The sequence below is a fragment of the Apostichopus japonicus genome, chromosome 20 (genome assembly GCF_037975245.1).
Source record: "Apostichopus japonicus isolate 1M-3 chromosome 20, ASM3797524v1, whole genome shotgun sequence".
In the NCBI taxonomy this organism is placed as follows: Eukaryota; Metazoa; Echinodermata; class Holothuroidea; order Aspidochirotida; family Stichopodidae; genus Apostichopus; species Apostichopus japonicus.
This window is the reverse complement of record NC_092580.1, coordinates 24,868,636-24,884,072: the sequence shown is the minus strand read 5'-3', so window position 1 is coordinate 24,884,072 and position 15,437 is coordinate 24,868,636. Positions and strand designations below refer to the sequence as shown.

Here is a 15,437-nt window from a genome sequence, read left to right as displayed (position 1 = left end):
AGAGTAAAAGGTGTTATACTTGTAATGAATACGGTCACGTGTCCCGCGACTGTAGAGCGCAAAGGAATAATCCGCCAAGGGGTCGTGGTAATTTTGAGAGGGCGGCCGGTTGCGAAAATCCTAATGCGCAGGACAAGAAAAACTCTAAGAAGCGCGATGAAAGCGCGGGCGCATGCCAAGCTCATAGAGGTCATGAACCAATGGGGGCACAAAATTTGCCAGTTATAAGCGCGGTTTGTGTAAATGAAAATATGCCAGTAATGGAGGGGTTATTGGAAGGTCACAGGACGATGGTGCTCAGGGACACCGGCTGTAGCACGGTGGTCGTTAGAAGAAAGTTTGTGGATGAAAGTAAATTTACGGGCGAAAATAGGCGTTGTGTATTGCTCGATGGTACGATTCGCGATGTGCCAGTCGCTAGAGTGTTGTTGGACTCTCCTTTTTATGTTGGGGAGGTGGAGGCTCTTGTCATGAACAGCCCAATTTACGATGTAATCTTAGGTAATATAGAGGGCGTAAGAGGGTCCATTGATCCCAACCCAAAATGGCAGCCTTCTTCGAGGCTACAAACTGAAGAGTCGCTGTCAGAATCCATTAGTGGTGCAGTTCAAACTAGAGGTCAAAAGGCAAAAAGGGAAAGACCTTTATCGCCACTTAAGACTTCGGGGAAGTTTTTTGAAAATGGTTTGACAAGGGAGGATCTTTCAAAAGAACAACGGGAAGAGGCGGAATTTCTCAAATTTTTCAGTGATGCTAAAGAGGCCAAAGTCAGATTAACAAGAGGTGGTAATGAAACTTCTTTCAAAGTGAAAAATGCTGTCCTGTTTCGTAGATTTACCTCACCACGAGTTGAGAATGGAAAATTGTTCAAACAAATTGTAGTTCCAAAACGGTATCGACAGAATGTACTTAGTATTGCACATGATTCGCCGCTTTCAGGGCACTTGGGTGCAAAGAAAACTCAAGATCGTGTTGCAAGCAATTTTTACTGGCCTGGTATTCAAGGCGACGTCAAACGCTTTTGCGCGTCTTGTGACATTTGTCAGAAAACCGTATCAAAGGGGCGTGTAGGTAAAGCTCCATTAGGGAGAATGCCGTTAATTGACACACCATTTCAACGAGTAGCAATAGATTTAGTGGGGCCAATCGCTCCAATTACCGACAGAGGTAACCGCTATATCCTAACTTTGGTAGATTATGCTACTAGGTTTCCAGAGGCAATAGCCTTATCAGGGATATCTACAGAATGTGTTGCCGAGGCCTTGTTAGAGATATTCTCTAGGGTTGGAATTCCCGCAGAAATACTCACGGATATGGGAACGCAATTCACTAGTGAATTAATGAAAGAGATAAGTCGCCTTCTTCAGATCAAACAGTTAACCACAACACCGTATCACCCCATGTGTAACGGTTTAGTGGAGCGCTTCAATGGGACTCTGAAAAGAATGCTGAAAAGAATGTGCGCTGAACGTCCCAAGGATTGGGATCGGTTTTTGCCAGCGTTACTCTTTGCTTACAGGGAGGTCCCACAGGAGTCGCTAGCCTTTTCTCCCTTTGAATTACTCTATGGTAGGACCGTGAGAGGTCCCATGACCATTTTAAGGGAATTGTGGTCGGGCGAGGTGGATGAAGAGGAAGTAAAGACTACTTATCAGTATATCCTAGACCTTAGGGAGAGGTTAGATGAAACGTGCAAATTAGCAAGGGATGAATTAGCAAAATCGTCCGCTAGATACAAGAAGTATTACGACTCGAAAACTAAAGATAGGAGATTTAAGGCTGGGGACAAGGTTTTGATTCTGCTCCCCACGGATTCAAACAAGTTGACCATGCAGTGGCGCGGTCCATACGGTGTATTGGCTAAGATAGGCGTGAATGATTATAGAATTGACGTACAGGGTAAGGTCAAGACCTTTCATGCTAATCTTTTGAAAAAGTATGTTTCAAGAGACACAGTAGGTTTGAGTGTCTTAGCTGAGGAGGAAAAGGAGTTGCAAATATTAGGAATTGATAATCCTCCGCTCGAGTCGACCGAGGGTTGTACTGATGCAAACATATGTGATCGTTTAGATGAGGGTGAGCAAAAACAGCTCAAAACAGTGTTGTCTAATTTTGAAGATGTACTTATTGGTTTGCCTGGTAGCACTAATCTAATCGAGCATACCATACCAGTCACAACGGATGATCCGATTAGAAGTAAGCCATATCCGTTAGCTCATAGTATGCGTAAAGTTGTAACTGAAGAGGTTCAGACTATGCTGAAAATGGGTATTGTGGAGCGGTCAAGCTCGCCTTACGCTTCTCCCATAGTTTTGGTTAGAAAGAGGGACGGGACGAACAGGTTTTGTGTAGACTTTCGTAAATTAAATAAAGTCACCATGTATGATCCAGAACCAATTCCCAATCAGGAGGAACTAATGGTCAAAATAAGCAAAGGGAGGTTCCTTTCTAAGCTAGATTTGACAAAGGGATACTGGCAAATCCCAGTGGCTAAAACCGACAGACCTAAAACGGCGTTTGTTACCCATGACGGCCTCTATCAATTTAAGGTGATGCCATTCGGCATCATCAACGCTTCTGCGGTGTTTACACGCATGATGCGCAGGTTGCTTGAGGGGATACCCAACGTAGTCAATTACATTGACGACGTTCTGATCTATACAGAAAATTGGGGAGATCACCTAAGTACAGTTGAGGGGGTGCTTGATCGTATCAGACGAGCAGGGCTGACGGTGCGTCCCACGAAATGTTTCTTTGGGTATGCTTCGTTGGATTTTTTGGGTCATTTGGTTGGAGAGGGAGTTCTCAAACCCCAACCGGATAAAGTTGAAAAGATCATGAATACGTCCACCCCGCGAACAAAGAAAGATGTTCGTTCTTTCATGGGACTGGTCGGATATTACCGTCGTTTTATTTCAAATTTTGCTGCCATTTCTGCCCCTCTCACAGATTTAACTAAGGGGTCTAAGTCAAATAAGGTAGAGTGGGGTGAAGCGCAAGAAATCGCCTTCAAAACTTTGAAAAGCAGGTTAGCATCTGCCCCTATTCTCAAGTTACCAGACTTAAGTAAGTGTTTCATTTTGTGCACAGATGCATCAGATATAGGCATAGGTGCTATTTTAATGCAAGAAGAAAGTGGGGAAAGATTTCCTATTTGTTATGCTAGTAGAAAGTTACAGCCAAGGGAAGTAAAGTATTCTACAATTGAAAAAGAGTGTTTGGCTCTTGTGTGGGCCGTGGAAAAGTTTCACGTGTATTTGTATGGGGTAGAGTTTTTGTTGGAAACTGATCACCAGCCTCTTACGTACATGACGTGTACTAAGATTAAGAACAACAGAGTCCTACGATGGGCTTTGTCTTTGCAGCCCTACAGCTTTGTGATCAAGGCTGTCAAAGGCTCGGAAAATCATGGTGCTGATTTTCTAAGTCGATGTCCAGAATAGTATTCTTAAAAGTTAGTACATGATAGTAAACTATCATGTTTTAGGAGGGGGTGGTGTCACGCCTGCATTGTATTTTAGCATTCCTTGTGGGTGGAAATTTCCACAGGGCAGCCTAGGCCTTTGCAAATTGTTCATTTCTTCTTTCGAGTAATGTATGCAAATTCCAGGAGGTGAACAATGGGGAGACGGGTTCTTCTCGGGTAATGTATGTAGATCCGAGCAAGTGCATAATGGGAAACGGGTCCATCGGAATTCGTAGATTGTGCTTTGGCGGGTAAGGGCAGGGGTCAACTTAAGGTCGCTATATAAGGATTGGGGTGTGGTTGGATGAGGCATTCTGTGTGAGTCTCACCACCGTCCGGTCTTCGCCGTCTTATCCCTCGGCTTCTGTGTGTTAGCCGTTATCCAGGCTTCTTTGTATGAGCCTAGGCTTCTTTGTATGAGCCTAAAGACTGGGAACGTTGATATTTTGTGGCGTTGCGTTTTAGCCTAAGCCATATCAGCGTATCCTGAGGATTACTGTGTGTATCCGTTCTTGTCTTATTCGACGAAATCATTTTGGACACATTTCTGTGTATATGTACACCGCAAAGGGCCGTTTTACTGTGTGTTACGTCCCTGGCCGTTTGACCAAGTTAATCCGGGATTTACTAATAGGACGATCCCGGTTGCAGTGTTGGGGCCCGACGGCTACGCTGGTGTGAGGGGCTCGCCATACCGTCTGGAGCTTCCTGCAGGGTACCAGCCGGAAGAAATCTAAGCGATAGAGAAGAAATCTAAGCGATTGAGAAGAAATCTAAGCGATAGAGAAGAAATCTAAGAGATAGAGAAGAAATCTAAGCGATAGGGAAAAATTAAGCGATAGGGCAAATCCTTAGTAGAGTTATTTGGAAGGGTTGGTCGGGTTAGCGAATGCTAACCGACGTGTGTATTTTTGTGTTGGGTATTTATATGTTTCTTTTGTCGAGACCAAAAAGTCATTGGTCGAGTTGTAAATAAATTATATGTTTCATTTCGCAAAATTCTTGGTGGTCTGTCATTTATTTATGTCATTCGTCTCGGGTGTCGAACGCTAAGCAGATTGAGACGTGTCCAGGTGGGGGATTACTCCTTTACTTGTGACACTCCCCCACCCTCCTTTATGCCATCCCTGACAACGTCTGTATTTCTTTATAGATTACTGTATCATCATTACCTGTGACAATAAGTTCAGCACATAGTGCAGAAAGAAAAGACTTTATTCTCCTCTTCTCTCTCCATGATACCAATTAGTGTCCCCCATTAAGTCACTGTATCATTACCAGTGACATTAGTTTAAAGAACCAGTGACATCCTTTAATATTACCTTTTGTTTTCCATTTGTCTACAGGGGTACCGCAAAGTCAGTCCTTTCTTTGTGCCAAGGATCTTACCTAATCTCACAGCTGGACACATTGGCATCAGGTATGGCTTCCAGGTAAGAGTGATGTACACTGAGAAAGGAAGGAATCAGAAGGGGACAATCAAATAATCCCTTCTGCTGTGGTCTGCCCCATGTGGTTATTTGGCCTCTTTCCTATTCAGATCTATATAGAATCCATGATTGAGATATATTGAATGTCTCCCTTCATTAAATCTTCTGTTTTCGTTTAGAAAAAGTAAGACACGTATTACTTGTTGCCAATTTTTGCTATAATACAAAATCGACAGGTAGAGGTTGTACCCATCGTCCTTACCTCTCCACGATGGTACTACTCCTATCCCTCCTCAACAGGGCCCCTTCCCCACCAGATTACTATGTAAACTATATATCGCATAGATCTGTTATGTACACATCTGTCATGACCTATATGAGAACTCTTGCCCCTCTACATAACGTAGCTGCTCCTTCCATGCACCCCCACCAGGTGAGACCCATCTGCTAATACCACTGGTAGTATCTGGAAGTTTTCTCTAACTATTTTGTATTCCTTTTCTCATAGGGACCTAACCACTGTGTGTCGACTGCATGCACCACAGGCTGTCACGCAGTTGGTGATGCCATGAGGTTTATCCGTAATGGTGATGCCAAAGTCATGGTAGCAGGAGGAGCGGAGGCCTGCATATGTCCGGTAGCGATGGCAGGCTTTTCAAGGTATTAAGAAATGCAAGTGATTGTTGTTTTCCTCAAGATTAGTATCAGATTTTTCTTCTTCTGTATCTGTCAAAAGGAAGAAAACAAAATCTAACAGATAGAAATGTGAAGACGGGAAAACATCTTTTACTTTGCTGAAACCTGTTAAATAGTTATATCTTCACAAGTGATCTGTTTTACCAACAAATTTTATCCTTAACTATTCATAAATATTTTTATTATTTTGTCAGAAAAAAAATGACTAAGTGAAAGTTTTACATGATAATAACAATGCATTCATGTCATGGTTAAGGATCAAATAATAATTTATTATTTATCACAGTTTTGTCTGTGTGGCATGCCTTAGCAAATGTTTCAGCTAGACAATAACTGTCTTTATATTCTCAGAAGTAAATGCTGAAATAAGGAAACAGATTCGATGGAATTTATGAATATACTTGTTGTGCCCATATGTTAGGATGTTATAGTAATCTTCTACAGTAAACTATATTTAACAGCTCTTTGGATGATTAACATATAAAAACATGTGACAGCAAAGAATACAAATGTGCTGCCCTCTGAGTAGACATTTAGGATCCTTGGTCAAAAACTTTGATCCCTTATCATTTATATTTCCCAGGGCACGTGCTCTCAGCACCAAGTATAATGACAGACCACAAGAATCTTCCAGACCTTATGATGCAAAGAGAGATGGTTTTGTGATGGCTGAAGGGGCAGCAGTTCTCATATTAGAGGTTTGGTCTGCTAAGGTTGATCTGATCAATCCCCATAAAATACCCATATTTAGATGGTTACAATTGTCAGTCAACAATTTGCCTGTTGAAATATGGATTTATTTTAGCTACTAGTAGTATGTGTGTCTGCAAGATCAAGGGTAGGGACAGTTTATAGTGGGGTGGGGGTGGGGGAGGGGAGGATGGATGTTGCTTAGTGGCAGGATTCCACAATCGATCAGATCAAAGTATTGTTTACTTGTACAGGGCACTTTAGCTCAATTGCCTCTTAGCAACCAGGTGTATAAACAGGGACTTATGTATATAGCTTGTGTATATAGTTGTGTGCACTGGATTGTGGCTGCATCCTTTGGGATACTCTATAAAGGACCCATAGATGTGGTGCTGTGTAATGCTCAGACAGCAACGTGCTGAATTGTTCACAGCTTGTGTGTCTTGGTTTGACAGTTTAACCATTGAAAGTTATTTGACAGACCTGTCAACCCCTAAATTTGTAAATCTGGAGAGATTTGAAAAGACAAAACCCAGGGGGTTGGTACCTGAAACCAGGAGATTTTACAACCTATTGTAAAGCCCAGTAAGACTCTGAGTGTTGGAATGTCAGGTATAGGAAAGCCATTGATACAAATAAACAATCAATTTGTAAACTGTAAATTGATAATTTCCTTTCTTATCTGACTCTTTAAAGCTAACACTTGTCATGTTTTCTCTCACTTAGGAGTGGAATCATGCGGAGAGTAGAGGGGCAAACATTCTAGCAGAGATACTCGGCTACGGTCTTTCAGGTGAGGTTGAGCGACATTTGTAGAAATAAAAGGAATCTTGTTAGAATAATAGATGATAACAAAGTGCTGTGAATCAAACAGAATAAACAAGGAAAATGGGATATTTTGCTAGAAACATAAAAAAATCAAAATCACAAGGGAGTCTAATATCAACAAAGCTTTAGTTTCTCAAAAGATTCATCTACAACTTTTCCATTTTTTGTACAAAAGAATTTTACTGGTTCCTTTTTTCAATTGGAATATTTACAAATTTATTTGATGGTCACATGTATATTAATTTATTGCACAATTATTGTTATACGTGTTTTCTTGTTTCTTTTGAGAACTAAAGTACTCATTTTCAGTATTCTCCCTGTAAAAGTCTAGTTTGATATATGCAGATGCGGGAAATTCAATGCTAATGGTACCAGTAAATAAAGGACCATATTTCATGTTCTACATTGGTTTACCACTTACAACTTTACATTTAATGTAAACAAATGAGTTAACCTATGATACATTGTCCTGTGAAGTCTAGTTACTACTGTCCCAAGCTCTGCTAGTTTTGTAATTAAACTTTTTCCCATCCAATGACAGGTGATGCCAGTCACATCACCGCCCCTAGGGGAGATGGATTCGGTGCACAACGATGCATGAAGGCTGCCCTGAGGGATGCACGTGTCAGAGTCGAGGATGTTGGATATGTTAATGCTCATGCAACTTCAACACCTCTAGGTAAGGTGAAAGTATTGTAACATTCAGGTAGTGGGTTTGACACCCAATGAAACAGCAGTTACATTCCAGTTTGATGTTTACCATTTAAAGGGAGTAGTCATTAATAAATGTCAAATATATTAAAAATGTTGAAGTAAGTTTAAAATTCATTGCAATTGTTAACATCAAGATCTGATCACATCACAAAGATGGAGGGGGGATGGGGTTATTGGGTTGGAGAGAATCACAGCACTGAGTTAAGGTAGTTTGGTTGGAAAGAGAGTTGTGCCCTTTATTTGATCAAATTTCCTGTTTGCTTGCTGCAAGTAGTAGTTCTTCCCTCCTGTCCCGCCCTCCAAACTGTTTACTGCTTTAACCAGTGGCTGCACTTGGTGAATGGATTTCTTAATATTTTGAAGTACTCCATTAAATTTAACAGATTTGAGAAGTCCAATTCATTTCCTGGAAAATTTGCTAGTACTCTAATGAGAGACTAAGTTTTTTATGCACCCAATGGGGCAATGATTTTTTATAGAGTTTGAAACATTAACTGTATATTTATTGCTCCCGATGGTACCGTAATAAGTTGTCATACATTTTTAAGGGACATTTTACATTTGCAGATTAATTTTTGGTGATTTTGTGAATTACCAGATGAGAAAGATTATAACTCTGGATACTAAACAAATTGACCAGAACATGTTCATTAACAATTACATTCAGATTTATATCTCATATTATTGTACAGAAAAAAAACAACATAACATACGGCACAGTAATAAAATAACATAGTATGAAAATAGTGATTCTGTTAATAAGGCTAGTGACCATAGAACCCCCCAAAAAATAGTGAAGAATGATAAGAATCTCAATTCAACAAAAGATATTTACAAAATATAAGGAAAGAAAGAAACAGGACAGAGAAGAAGCTGAAAAGTAATAAAAAGGAAATAAGAAATAAGAAAGGGATAGAACGCAATCAGCAAAAGAACAAATTCACAAGAGATGGCCAGGAAGAAGAGTAGCTCACAAATAATTGCTTAAAATTTTAACCCAATGACCCCAAATGACTGTTGATCTCTTCTAAAAGAATAAGGTATCTGAGCAGATTTAACAGAAGGAGAAAGTGGCTGCCACATGGTAATTGTTGAGGTGTAATTTGCCATGCTGATTATTTGTGACAGGTAACTGTCAAAATATGGTACAAATGGGTATGATCAGTACCAGATTATGCAATGGGAAGATCAGATCAGTGCTTAAGGCCCCCCAAATTCAAGGGGCTTGAAAGGTGAAGCATACCCCTGAGGTCACAGACTGCTGTGAACACTGCCAAGAAAGACTTCTAGTTTTGGGTTGTGCATTCACACTTTAATGGGGATGTGGAAAGAATATGGTGCTGTAGGATCACCAGAGGTTGTTAATGTGGCACTGGGTGATAAACAAGTATTTCATCACTTCTCCTACAGGCGATGAAATTGAGAATCGGGCAATCAAGTCTGTCTTTGGTTCCCATGCCAACAACCTGGCTGTGTCTTCCACCAAAGGAGCGACGGGTCATCTGTTAGGTGCTGCTGGAGCATTAGAAGCAATATTCACTGTACTAGCATGTCAACATGTAAGTGATAATAACTTATCTTCCGTGTTAAAATATAATTTAAATCTACACTTCACATTGAGCATCGATTGCTGGTTGGAGTGTTAGCTCAGTGGTTAGCGCCGGTGCCTTTCAATCATAAGATCCCGAGTTCGAGTCACTCAAAGATTAATTTATGTCGTCCAGTTACAGAGTTGTTGACAATTGACAATTCATAATCATGGACATTAAATATGAATGTAAGAGACTGAATTCGATCAGCTTGCGGATGGCTTCTTCGCGAGTTCCTGCTTGCAGGAGGATCTAAACTACATACATACATACATAATCTTTAGTACCACTGTGAAGTTATTTAAACTATTTCTACTCCTCCCTAAAGTATTTTTTTTTTTTCATCTCCAATTTTCCTCTCTTGCAGGGTCAGCTGCCTCCAACAATTAATCTAGAAGAGACAGACGATGAATTTGATCTGAATTATGTGCCTAATAAATCTCAGGTTTGGCTGGGAGATGGTAGACGGATTGGACTCACCAACTCTTTTGGGTTTGGCGGTACCAATGCCTCTTTATGCATTGGAAGCGTCAGATGACAGTGGTCTATGATTGTTCATGTCTTTGATGGACAAGGGAAAGAACAGACGAAGGCAATTTAAGATGTTAGTTCTTGATCTGTCGTGATGAAATATCGATGTTCGATGAAAAGTAATATCCAATTAAAGGAATGATTACAGCTATGACTATTTAAATTTTATTAATATGAGATTTAAAGAAGTCAAATGGGAAGATGACTGATGATATCACCCTTTGATATGTCAAATTTACCATTTTTTACGTTTTGTTATCAAATTTACAAACCAGTTAAAGCAGAATTTTGGATGTTCTTGTAGTCTCAATTAGCATCTGCTTATTCATAAATATAATCGTGCATGCATATGTTAAAATTGTTGTTTTGACATGTATAAGGCCTTTAAATTTGAATTGTTCAAAGTGTACTTTGTGATGTTGTGTAAGTGCAACATTTTACATATAATCCTGTGTCTTAAACAGTGTTTCATATTCGGTCACTACTGCAGCAATATTAAAGGCTTTACTATGCATTGAGCTGCATATCATTGTCAGACATATTACGTATATAGTTACCTTTCCAGTCCTTACTCCTGAATTGAACAGCATATTTGGCTAGTTAAGGTTAGTAGAAAAAGGATCAGGAGGGACACGTAAGTCCCCATCAAGAACCCTATAGGAGAGAAAAAACACAGAAAACACAAACACTTAGACCCGATTACAATGCTTAAAGTGCTTGTCCAAAAGTTTTCTTTAATCCATTTTTACTTCTTGCAAGTACAACTTTCTCAGGCAAACCGTTCCACTCATTCACAACCCTATTAGAAAAAAAGTTATGCTGAATATTAATCCTACTTTGTAACTTTTGGAGTTAACGTCAATGACCTTTGGTACAACTACTATTAGCAAACATGAAAAAAGCAAGTGAAGGATAAATTGTCAAACCATACAAAATGTAGGAAACTGTGTTAACTGATGGAGGAGAGATGTGTAGGTTTGAGTGAATATACCATATGCCGAATGTCTACTTAGAAATTACATTAAAACACCGTGATGACATTCGTATCAACTGGTTACATTGAACTTTTTTTCTAATAAGCTTTATGCTCTATTGAAGTTTTTTTAGACGAGAAGAACACAATGAATGTGATTGAGAGAGAGCAAGAGCATAAAATGTCATTTTGGTTTTTTGTTGTTGTTCATGTCTATGTTACTGGAATGCTATTTTCCATTAATTAATGCCTATTAAGTGTCCAGTGTCCTGGAACTTTTTCACATCCAGGACAATTTGAAGGTGAAATAATCTGAGACAAATTGCGCTAAAACAGAATTTATGGTAATTGCAACATATTTACATTCACAAGGGTAGGGCTATGATTTTATATTTAAATCCATAAAAATATCAAACCTACACCATTACGATAAGAATGATCCATCCTTTGACACATTGGTGTGAATTCGACGGAGATATTTTGTGTAAAGCTAAGAAGTTTGCTGATGACACTAAATTGTATTCTGAGGTCTCTTCCAAAAGCTATTATGAGAAGTTTTAAATGGATTTGGATCAGGTTTTTTCCTGGTCTCAGGGGTGGCAAATGCTTTTTAATATTGATAAATGTAAGGTAATGCACATTGGTAGTAGTACCCAAAAGTTTACATACAATCTTAAAGGGTGTGGATTTAGAGGAGGTCTCTGTTGAAAGAGACCTAGGTATCTACATTGACTCATCTCTGCAACCTTCTAAACATTGTCTTGAAGCTGCTAAAAGAGGTAATAGGGTTTTGGGTATGATCAAGAGGAACTTCAGTTTTCTGAAAGAGGACATCGTAGTTAGGCTTTATAAGCAGTTGGTTAGGCCTCATCTGGAGTATGCTGTGCAGGCTTGGAACCCATATTTTGTTAAGGATAAGGAAGTACTTGAAAATGTCCAGAAGAGGGCTACAAGGATTAGTTCCTTAAAGAGGGTTCCTTATTATAGGCGGTTACAACTGTTGAATCTCACCACACTGGAGCTTAGGAGGTTACGTGGGGACTTGATCCAGGTTTTCAAGATTGTGTATGGTTTCGACAATTTATCATTTACTGACTTTTTCATGTTGGCAAACAGTAGTTGTACAAGAGGTCATTGTCCTAAACTTCAAAAGTCGCATAGTAGGATTAATATTCGGCATAACTTTTTTTCTAATAGGGTTGTGAATGAGTGGAATAGTTTGCCTGAGAAAGTTGTACTTGCAAGTAGTGTCAATGGGTTTAAGAATGCTTTCCACAAGCACTTTAAGCATTGTAATCGGGTCTGAGTGTTTGTGTCTTCAGTTTTTTCCCTCTCTTTATAGGGTCCTTGATGGAGACTTAAGTGTCCCTCCTGATCCTTTTTTTCTACTAAACTAAACTAAACTAAATTTGAGATTTTACACTCACACACTGCTGATCCAGTTCCAAGCTATTCACTGTTAAAATATGCTAAACCTCCGATATGTTCCTTTAAAGGCTAACTTGATGATGTTATCAGCTCTTCTAGAACAGGCTTTAATGTTAATGTTAAGTTTTGTTAACCCATTGCTTTACATAAATTCTCACTCAACCAAAGCATGTTCCTTTAACTTGATATTAAAACAACAACACCCTTGCACCCATTGAAAGAAAATTAAACACCATCTATCCAAAAGTTGACAAATTTGTACTACCACTGTAAACATGTCATTTGAGACAGGTAAATATCTTTTTGTGATTTTGTGCTGGATCTGAGGAACTCAGCTAAATGGATAAAGTATTAGACTAAATAGTCTTGTCACTCTAAACCGATGAACCTCGGCAAATTAATGGGTTGTCCCGTACAAATTAAAAGTGGCATAAAAAATCTAGCCTGGTCTGATAGCACTGTTTTTCAACCATTCACAACAAATTAACTGAGGTTTGTTAAACTTTGTTTCTAAAGTCATCTTTTTTATGAATTTTTCCTTCATGTCTTTCCATTGTAATATAGCTTGTAAATCTATTGCAATCAAAAACTTTTACATTTTTTTTTACATTTTATAATAATATTCTGTAACTACTGTAGTTGATACAACAATACTAGACATGGGTTATAAATAATAATATAAAAAAATTGACATTTCTGACATTACATAAGTTAGGGAAATCATTAAATGTTCTTAGATCTCTGTCTGTGGCTCTGACTCTTTCCCACCAAGAAAGTGTTAATCCCCCATCCCCTCCTATCACCAAAAGCAATCCGTTTTCGCCCTTAAAATTACTGGCTATCGTTGACTCATTCGAGTCTTCAAATGTAATATGCATGATCTACACTTTATGCAGAGTTCTTACGTCTACATGGCTTGTGTATTCCTATCTAGTAATTTTCTTTCATACTCTTTTATGGACAGAACCCCTATGGTGTCCACCATGGAACAGCTCACCGAGAGACCTCCAGAAGACTTAAATTTGGAAGAGACTTGGGAAGATGACGAAACATCAGACAGAGACAATAAATTGGAATCCCAAGCCCCTGTAGCCGATTCAGATCCCTACTCTAGTCTCATTATGGACATGAAAGCCTCCATCTCACCTCCGAGTTAAGTACAGTCTAACTCTTACCAGATCAGGAAAGGCTTACCAGACGATAACCTCCTGAAGGCAGAAGAAGACAGAAAAGTTTGTTCCAATTCTGGTAGCGACGTGCCGAACGCTTCATCGATCCAAAATGACAAGCTGATGGAAGTTTCCCCCGAAGGGTTTAGAAATAGGACTAAAGTTGAAGAAGAATCGGAAAGTGATTCGATATATATATATATATATATATATATATATATATATATATATATAGGCGTACGGGACCATTTCAGTTTGGGGGGCAGAACTTTTTGTGCCCGAAAGTTCCCGTGACACTATCTAAGCGGAGCGCCACCATCGGTTGGCGCGTAGCGTACAAGAAATTTTTTGGCACACAATGCCTCTCAAATTGCCGGAAACGGCACTTCTGAGGCCTTGCAAGTTGCATCTAAACATTCTTTATTTTATAATCTCACGTTTTAGAAATTTACACTTCCCCAAAAATTTGGTAAATTAGAAGAAGAAAATATGGTAAAATCACTTTGAAGGGGAAAAATGGGACAGTATATTTTTTAAGCTCCTATTTAGTTACCTTATTTATTATTTTAACACTGTACTCAGCTACCTCCAGAAAAACATACATTGTTCAACGACACGTAGGCGCTGTGTCGGGTGAGACTGCAATTTGTCTCACAAAAAAGTATAAAATTTAACAAAGAATACGATAAACCTGTACTTCTAGGCTTGTAGGCACCCCCCCCCCTCCCCACCATCCATGAAAAAGAAAATGTTTCTTATATACACTCATGTTGGGGATGTCCAGGTCACGGGCGGCGGAAGCACTTTTAATCTGGGGGGGGGGGCACCGACATCAAAGGGCACTTTGCAGAAATTCGATTGGACTGATGCAGCCTTATATTTAGTACCCTTTATAACTGTATATCTTGTATTATCTTATTTGTGTATACACATCACTCCATCAACGCCCCCCCCCCCCCCCCGAAGGAAAATATGTATACTAGCACTGCAATATCCAATGCGCAAATTGGGAAACAAGGAACAAGTTTTCTTTTGAGACAAAATGTGGTAAAATCATGCTAGTTGCTAATGTAGGAATCTTCCGAATTAGAGTTTTTTTCTTGTTAATATCTTAACCAATTTTTTCCATTCGAAATAGCCTTGAGTTTGGCCCACAGAAATTCATTAAAAGTCACGGGCTTAGCCAGGATTTGCAAAGTTGTATCATTGTATGCACGACTATCTGAGCGGAGCGCCACCATCGGTTGGCGCGGAGCGTACTAGAAAATGTTTGGTTTTACAAACCTCTCAGATGGCCCGAAACGGCCCTTCCCGAGTGTTCATTCTGGTTCCCTGGCCTCTTGCTAACTTGAGGCACCTCAATTTTTATGTAGAAAAAAGGCACAGTTTTAACCTGCCCCCTGTCCCCCCCCCCCCGGTTCCGCCGCCCTTGGTCCAGGTATACAATTGACTAATTAGAAAAAAATTGATCGTGCAAAAAGCGTGGTAGCCCAGATGAACTGCGCTTACGGTAGTGTTACACGGAAATATTCGGGCATCATGATGCTAAATAAAGAAAATCATGGAATTGTCGGGCAAAACTTTGAAAAAGATTCGGGCAAGCTACTGCATATTTATATATATATAAATATATATATATATATATATATATATATATATATATATATATATATATATATATATTTATATATTTTTTCAGAGGACAAGAAATTCGGGCAAAAGTCCTGAAAAATTCGGGCAGCCTAAGAGGAGAAAAAAAAAATATATATAGGCCTATATATATATTTTCTTTCTCCTCTTAGGCTGCCCGAATTTTTCACGCCTTTTGCCCGAATTTCTTGTCCTCTGGAAATTTGGGGGGCAGTCTGCCCCCCCGCCTCGTACGCCTATGTATATATATATATATATATCGAATATATATAT

The 15,437-nt window shown here is 39.3% G+C and overlaps 1 protein-coding gene across 4 annotated transcripts in view; it reads left to right on the top strand.

Moving 5' to 3' along the window:
• Positions 1-13,748, top strand: part of LOC139960854 (3-oxoacyl-[acyl-carrier-protein] synthase, mitochondrial-like) — a 31,511-nt gene extending 17,763 nt beyond the window's left edge. For 3 of the 4 annotated variants that reach the window (XR_011790639.1, XR_011790640.1, XR_011790638.1), the window contains 8 exons: positions 4,813-4,899; positions 5,405-5,556; positions 6,176-6,290; positions 7,009-7,075; positions 7,652-7,789; positions 9,235-9,383; positions 9,781-10,017; positions 13,310-13,748. Coding sequence is in view for 1 of the 4 variants with exons in the window: in XM_071959483.1 (XP_071815584.1) it covers positions 4,813-4,899; positions 5,405-5,556; positions 6,176-6,290; positions 7,009-7,075; positions 7,652-7,789; positions 9,235-9,383; positions 9,781-9,951 (879 nt within the window). In the remaining 3 variants the exon portion in view is untranslated. Of the gene's footprint in view, positions 1-4,812; positions 4,900-5,404; positions 5,557-6,175; positions 6,291-7,008; positions 7,076-7,651; positions 7,790-9,234; positions 9,384-9,780; positions 12,922-13,309 lie in introns of those variants that run through there. The other variant, XM_071959483.1, reaches the window with a different exon arrangement.
• The last annotated feature ends 1,689 nt before the right edge of the window (positions 13,749-15,437 follow it).